Genomic DNA, 8008 nt, shown 5'->3' on the forward strand with positions numbered 1-8008 from the left:
ACGTAACTCTAGATCCGGGCTAACGGGCAAACTAAACTTGTAAAACTGAGCTATAGATGGCGGGCTTGGATGTCTCGGAAGAAAACGCTGTTTACAAAAGCATAACCTACGTCCTGCACTTATAGGGAGCTGTAATATGATCCACTTATGAAAGCATCTATTGTAACCTCACCTTACCAAACCGAAAACAACCGAAGCTAAGCTAAGCTAACCTTACCTGTAAAACCAGCAAAATTTTGGAAAAGACAGATGCCTATCTTTCAACTACAAGCGTGTGGCTTGAAAATATGAAAGATAAATTTAATTCGTCGTTAACAATTATGCCGAAATTTCTTATTGGTAAATTTTAAATTTCCTAATGGTCACTTTGAACATGGTTTTCTAGACGTGAATCATAAGTTCATCAGGTATGTTCCATAAGTTGTCACCGGTTATTAACAGCTTGTCATGAAGTGACGTAGGAGAAACGTCATAGATTCTCGAAAAGCAGGAAGATGAAAGTCCTGCAAAACCGAGTGTAATCAATTCTGGCTTGTCGTTCTCGAACTAGCTCTCAGTAAATCCCAAGTATTACTAAGTATAGGTAGAGTCATATCTTATAAACTTCTGGAGAATTTAAACAGAGTTTTCATGGCTGGAAAATTTTAAATGAAAAGCCTACTTTATTCTTGATTTTTAAACGTTGTAGATACGTGGTAAATCCATCGATTTATCCTTTATCAATAGCAAAAAATTTGAAACATGGGTAAACTACATATAGGAAGTAAATGTTTTATACAATTTAGGATTTAAAATGTCCCTACCACTAATGAACTAATTCCTCTTCTATAGAACGATGTTACGTAGGAGCATTAGTTTTCAAAAAGAGGGCCACGGTCGTGCTTCATGTTCCAGTCGAATTCCCTCGCTTTTTCCAAATCAAAGCACTTACTGATTAAAGGAATATTACGAGTTGGAAAGTAAAGTATTTCGTTAGCGTTTGTATACCGGCAAAGTGAGGTTTTGAAATATTCAATTTTTTTTTTATATTGGTAACATTAAAGAATCCTTTGGGTTGAGTATATACAGGGTGTTTTTGATAAGTATGTCATAATTTAAAGGGTGTGTTCTTTGCGTCAAACTGAATGAAAAGTCTCAAAGAACATGGGGTTTACAACATTTAACTTCGGTACGGGCCCACAAAACGTGAAAAACGTCACTAATGTGGAGTAGGACATATCAGCTTGCTCATCTTGATTAGACAATTCCAATACCCTCCCATCTAAGAATTATAATGAGCCATTTTCTAGCAGAAGTGTATTATTAAAGGTAGAAGTGTGCAAGTTGTTACAGTAAATTGTTGAGATATTATTGGATTTTAATGAAAGTTTAGTTAAATTTTTGTGGGCAATGTAATTTAAATACGTAATAAACCTCAAAACGTATTAAGCAAACTGTCAGGATTGAACACCTTCAACGTCATCATGGATAGTCAAGCACACTTTTCGCGATTGAACGCCTAATATTTCCAAACTGTTCAAGAATGAACAATTGCGTTTAAGTTTGAATGCCCATTTAACGCTTTTTTTCTTAGAGTGTCTGTTTCTTAAACTCACAAAATTGTAGTAATGTAATCTATAGCTATTTGATGGGGCAATCACTGCTGCTCCAAATCTATAAAGCTGTTAAAAATATTTGATTGTTTGAGGCTAAAATAATTAATTAAACACAGGGTGTTTCTTATAAGCAAGTCAAAAATTAAATGGTGTGTTCTTTGGGTCAAACTGACTAAAATGTGTCAGAAAACATGGGGTCTACAACGTTTAGTTTCGGAGGTACGGGCCCCCAAAACATTGGCCTCCAAAACGTGAAAAAGTCACAAATTTGGAGTAAGACATATCAGCGAGCTCATCCTGTTTATACAATTCCAGGAGTGCATTATGAAGGTGTGAAAATTGCTTTGGCTTTGTTCACGAATAATTAAAATATAAACATGTGTTATAATTGTTCGAGTGATCTACAATATAATATCCATAAGATATAAGCTACGTCAAAAAGTCCATATTTTAGGTAACGAAATGATGGAAACCTCCAGGGTGTCTATGGCCGCGAATTTTAACTCATTTAAAATGATAGCTTAAATTGTGCACAAAACATGATAGCTTAAATTGTGCACAAAACTGGTGTTAAAACATAAGTATTATATTTAGTAGGGTTTTTTTTTGCATAGAACTATTATCACTCGAAAGGAATGCTAAATGTTTCTAACGTTATATTGCAACAGAGGTTTGTTCTCGCAACGTGAACATAATTTTCAAATTAAGTTAAATAAAAAAATCATCCATCTTTGATCACTTTGGAGTAACTTTATTTGTTAAAAATGTACTATATGAAAATAAAAATACCATTGGATTCACGGCCAACCAGAATTACAGAGGTAACATAAGAAAAAAAACTATAAGTAAAATTAACAATACCTGCATGCTTGTTATAATCCATAATTAGTGTGTAATAATTGTAAAATAAACAAGTGAACTTAATAATCTTTATGAAATACCTAACAAAAACTAAGACTGATTTGGCGCAGGCGTTCAGAAATATACTTATCCAGCCCTTATTTTTACCAAAACGTATAACCATCATGGAAATTGTATATATCACACTTTCTCATTAAACTAGTTAAGGCTGATAACTATGAAATAAAATTTAATTTGAAATAATTGGAAATTGAGGTTGTAGTATCCCTTTAAATAGTAAGCCACGCTTTTACCTTAAATCCACCTGTAAAGAAGAGGGGTATGTGTAGTCACGTAACTGTATATTCGTTAAATTTGGCAGAGGAATTAGTCTTGCTCGTTTGTTCGAGTAGGTTCGCTACCACAGATTTTCAGATAGGGTTAAAAGTAATAGTTTCGTTGTCATGGAAACGCTCAACCATAACATCCTTTTAACTTTCCGGAATGAATCATTACTCCGCTTTACATTTATACGAGTAGCAGGCGTAATCTTCTCTTTATTAGGACCAATATTCCGAATATATTATATTATAAAATGCCAACGCATAAAGATGTTATCCTAGTTACGTTGCTTTTTCTTGGGCTGTTTGGAATATGGAATACTGATGCTGGTAAGCAATTTAAAAATTTAAACAAACTTTCTAAGATCAGGCTCAATAACGAACCTAACAATGATAAACCTTTTCCGTCGTCAAGAGTTTTCTAAGTAATATTTTTAACCACAGTTTCAACTGATCCAAGAAAACTTTCTTTACCAATGAGATTAAACATTGTTAATTCATACACGCTTTGACATCTTGGATTTATATTAATAATACGTATTATTCATGTAAATACATGTTGCCACATTATAAAAGAGCGTTTGAAGTTGAGTATTTTTTGGAATTTGCTACCGTAGTGAGTTTACCGAGTTGCCCACAACTAGAGCTCGGCAATATCTATCCATTATCCACGTTATCTTACCTTATCTTACCACGTTATCATACTCGAAAATTATCCAAGAATTTACATGTTAAATCGTATTACATCCCCAACTTTGTTTATAAATAATCGGTTATCCACCAATTTGTGGATAATCGATAGAAAATGCCGATCTCTAACCACAACTAGTCTCATACACGATTATTAGGAAGAATGGTTAAGTGGGCATTAATATATGAAAAACTCATTAATGATTTCATCATAAGTTGAACATTACTTTAAATCAGCACCACGTTATAGGAAGTTTTGTAAAATAATAATAAGTTCTAAGCTTCATCTTGAACCCTGCCAACACTAATTTCTCAGCAGATTGTTTGGTTTGTGTATGCATACGAAAAAATTACGTAAATATAAATTACAATTAGCACATTCCACTACACTTAAGCATTGGTAGTCAATAACAATAAAAAAAGTATGATAAAAAAGTTATGAAAGAAATCGCATCATTATGAATGAAATACTAATAACCAACTGGTTGGTAGGATTTTTTACTTAGTTGGAACGAAACGCGATGAGTGTTACAATCAGACAGACGAAGTTTGTTGTTCATATATTAAATTGTGAATATACTAATAAAATCACGGTTAAACAAATGAAATATGATTGGAAAGTAAAACTAAAATAGTTTGTAATAAAATTAAACAGATTTTAACTATAGTATTATATAATTCTAATTAATCTATGTAAGCTTAAGGGCGAGGGGTCGGTCATTTATGAAATCCCGTACGCCTACCCGTGAAATCCAACTTAAGAAATCCGAAATCAATGCTGATTTCGAAATCAAATAAAAATCCGAAATCAGCAAGGAAATCACCATTTCAGTAAAGAAATCATAAAATCAGTAAAAAATCAAAAAACCAACAAAGAAATCTCAAAATCAGTAAAAAAATCAAAAAATCAACAAAGAAATCTCAAAATCAGTAACGAAATCGTGATATCCATTACAAAATTCACGAAATCCAAAATCCTAAGAAATCACAAAATCCGACCAAATCACGGTGAAAATCTCAAAATCCGAGGAAATCACGCGAAAAACCTCAAAATCAAACGAAATATCGGAAAATGCGTCCAAATCACGGTAAAAATAGCAAAATCCGACGGAATCACGTGAAAAATCTCAAAATTCGATTAAATCCATTGGATTTTATCGAATTCTGAAATCAAACAAAATCAAATGAAATCCGAAGAAATCAAATTGGATTTCGAAATCCCGTACACTTTTTCCAAAACGTCCGACCCCTCGCTTAAGGGTGAGATCGCAAACCAATCTCCAATAGTATCGGTTACGTCGGGGTAAGTTACCCGCGGTTAGGTTAAGATATTAAATAACGGTTCGGCCAGCGGTCATCATCCCACCAATACCAGCAAGTACGATGAGAGGTATTATTTTAGTTTTCCAAACTTGTTGAGACTGAATCGCTAAACCTCTGCTGTACATAGTTAATTTAAAATTACACTAAAAGTTGTGGATTTGTGTCACAGACGGTTTTACTATGAATACTTAGGCTTTCTTGTTTGACGCTAATCACAATTTCTCCAAACTTTTAGGATTTAAGTGAAATTGTTTTCGTTAAAACGTTTTTTCTTTACTTTAGCTGGCACTAAGAAGGACTGCCTAATTGAAGAAGAAAAGGGATGGTACGATCTCGATAATGTTTACCAATGCGAGTCAGATTCAAAATGCTGCAAAGAATATGGCAAACCATCGTGTTGCAAAAGTAAAGACGTCACAGTTATCATGTGTGTAATTTTTTATATCCTTCGCTAAAAAGTGTTTTCTCGTTAGACTGACATTCCAATCGACGCACATTTCGCGACCTTCCAACGATTATTCCTGTCGTCCAACACAAAATTTATGGCAACCAACTAATTCCAAGTCGACCAACACCTTAAACGGTATTTCCAATCGATTGACACGGGATAGATAAGATTCGGTTCTCGAACCATTTTAGTGAGGGGTGTTTCGGTGTCTGAGCCTATACTGTGCGTAACGTTTCGAATGGGAGCACGAATAGCAAAGGACGACACACGTTGAGAAACACGTGTTTTCTCTTCGTTCACGGGGCATGTACAAAACAGACCTGCTGTTTTTACGCTTTGTCGTGCCTTATATACACACAAAACAGTTATCACAGTATTCGAAGAAAGATCAAAATATTAAATTTTCTTCAAAATGTTGTGGTGTTTATCAGATCCAAGTTCATTGTACCTGACGGGCCTAGTGCAATGGCAACTTCTAACTCCTACTAAGACAAAGAAGTCAGCGGCCACGTTGCACAATTAGGATCTTACTAGCAGACCTCACATTATTCACCTCGCCCCAAGGACTTGAAATTGAAAACCTTCCCCAGCATAGTGCCGAACTCTCATTCTATTCTTGCTCCCAGGGGTCAGTGTGTAGGCTTATTCAACGCGGGATATCTTTTGGGTGAATTTGTCATTTTACTTTCGATCGGTTTGATGCTTCAGTCGTTCAGGTGGCAAACTTTTCGGTTTTTTCTGGTCTAAGAAATGGTGACTTTTCCTGAAGATGGTTTTTAACTTTGTCGGTGAAATAAGATTCTTTATTGTCAATTATGCTGGGGGAAGATGTCGACTTGAACACGGTCCAATGAGATATTTTTTCCCATTTGGTCAAATTCCAATCCACACGATCTCCAAACTATACTAGAAACTCAACTCTATTTTCGTGCCGGTCGAATGGTCAACTAGCATACAATAAGCTAGCTTCAAAGGATATGTATTTTTATAGTTAAAGCGGTTTTTAAATCAACCGCCAAAACAGTGCTTTCCGGTAGTTAAGAAATATGTTGAATCTAACTCAAGCTTATGAAACGCAGTGTTGAAAATCGCTATGCTGGGATTCGGAAAAAATATATTTTGATTACTTTATACATATACAATGCTAAACTTAAACTTGAGTAGAATACAATTTTCTCGTAGAATACTTTTTTAAATATTAAATACCACGTTTCCCATGGGTGGATTCATCAATAGATATACATTGTCAAAACTTATCCCAGCGACCAGTCTAGAATGTTTGTTGCGACTTTGGATGCAGCAGAATTGACTTCATCTCATATCAATTAGAGGTAACGCGACTTCTCATTTATTTTTCTTTATAAAGTACCTGTCAAACTCTTGTACGTATTCACTGCAAAACGTCAACGCGTTAAGGGAACTGTCGAGACTGGTCGCTTTCGAAACTTTCCACCCTCTATAATATTTGTGTTGACTCGTTTTCAGACGTGACCAGCTTATCTTATGGGGTGGACTACTAGGATTCCTAGCCTCTTTGGGCCTCATAATGTTCTGCAAGCGCAGCGATTTCTACGTGATGGAAGGTGATAAGAAATGCCGCTGTTGCTGTAGAGGAGGTGCTAGTCCGGACGAAATCCACCGGCTAAACGAAAAGGCATAAATTTACATCAAAGCAATGCAAAACGTCACTCATCGAATAATTCTTAGAAAAACAGAACCTAATACGAGTTAAAATAGCTGTTAGTAGCAGCGGATTCTCATTTCATAAAATGGAGCAAGTCTTGCATGTGAGTTTTACCTGACAGTGCTGTAGAAGAGGATATTTATTATTTTGTTAAGTACTTACTTCACCAGAAAATTTGTCGTATTTTGGGTCAATTATCATTTTTGACTAAATTCAGATATGAATAGGCGTTATACGGAATTTATGAGAGGCATATCCATAGACGCTGCTAAAATGTAATGGTTACCAGCGTATGCCTTTGTTACTGGCGGTTTTTGGTCACTCTCCGTAGACTTTACTGAAAAACTCCTCGAAAAGGATCAGGTAGCCTCGTAAATCTTGTATAATCTGTTAACTAAACTTTTGATTGCAAGATGCAGTCTTATACAAGATTTATGCAATCAGAACTAGATAGAGCATTTCCTTTCTTTCCTTTTAGACGAAATTAAATTATTATAGGAAGCATCTGGGTCAAAATGCTTGTTTTGTAACGTAACTAGCGCTACTTTAAATTAAAACAGTTCAAGATGGTGTTAAAATGATGAAACTAAGTGATCCACCCAAATTTCGGTTTTTATTCTACGTTTAAACAAATATTAACAATGCTTTATCCACAATTCGGTGAATACCCGATTATTTAGCAACAAAGTTGTGTGTAAATTACGATTTAACAAAGAAATTCTATGAGGATAAGAATATAACTACCTCCATAAGTGACAGAAAATATCGACCTCTAAATCCAACTAAGAATGCATTTAACTTCAACATAAGTGGATATGATTTGAAAAATCTGTAAAATTACGATAGAAAGAATTATACTGCAATATATATTAAATGTTTTACATTTTACACCAAGTGTGAAACTCTAGTCTTAATATCCTACCCGATTACTATAGAGTCAGGAAACTTCTTATCTGTGGTAGCTTTACGTGAATGAGATCTTCCTGCTAGTCATATATATCATTCTTTAGGCCATCTATAGGCGTGCGATGCTCTAAGTGAGAAAGAGACTTAAGTACAAGAATCTGATATAAAGTTTATTTTAAGG

General features: G+C 34.7%; 1 protein-coding gene across 1 annotated transcript; it reads left to right on the forward strand.

Moving 5' to 3' along the window:
• Window positions 1-4538: 4538 nt before the first annotated feature.
• LOC149707806 (uncharacterized) lies at window positions 4539-7115 on the forward strand. The gene is made up of 3 exons (XM_089863805.1): window positions 4539-4554; window positions 5072-5216; window positions 6723-7115. Exons 1-3 carry the CDS (start codon window positions 4539-4541, stop codon window positions 6895-6897), a joined length of 336 nt encoding a protein of 111 aa, XP_089719931.1. The 3' UTR covers window positions 6898-7115.
• Window positions 7116-8008: the final 893 nt, after the last annotated feature.

This window comes from Phalangium opilio, unplaced genomic scaffold, assembly GCF_054372755.1.
Source record: "Phalangium opilio isolate 3A_F unplaced genomic scaffold, DU_Popi_V2 ptg000013l_1, whole genome shotgun sequence".
Classification (NCBI taxonomy): Eukaryota; Metazoa; Arthropoda; class Arachnida; order Opiliones; family Phalangiidae; genus Phalangium; species Phalangium opilio.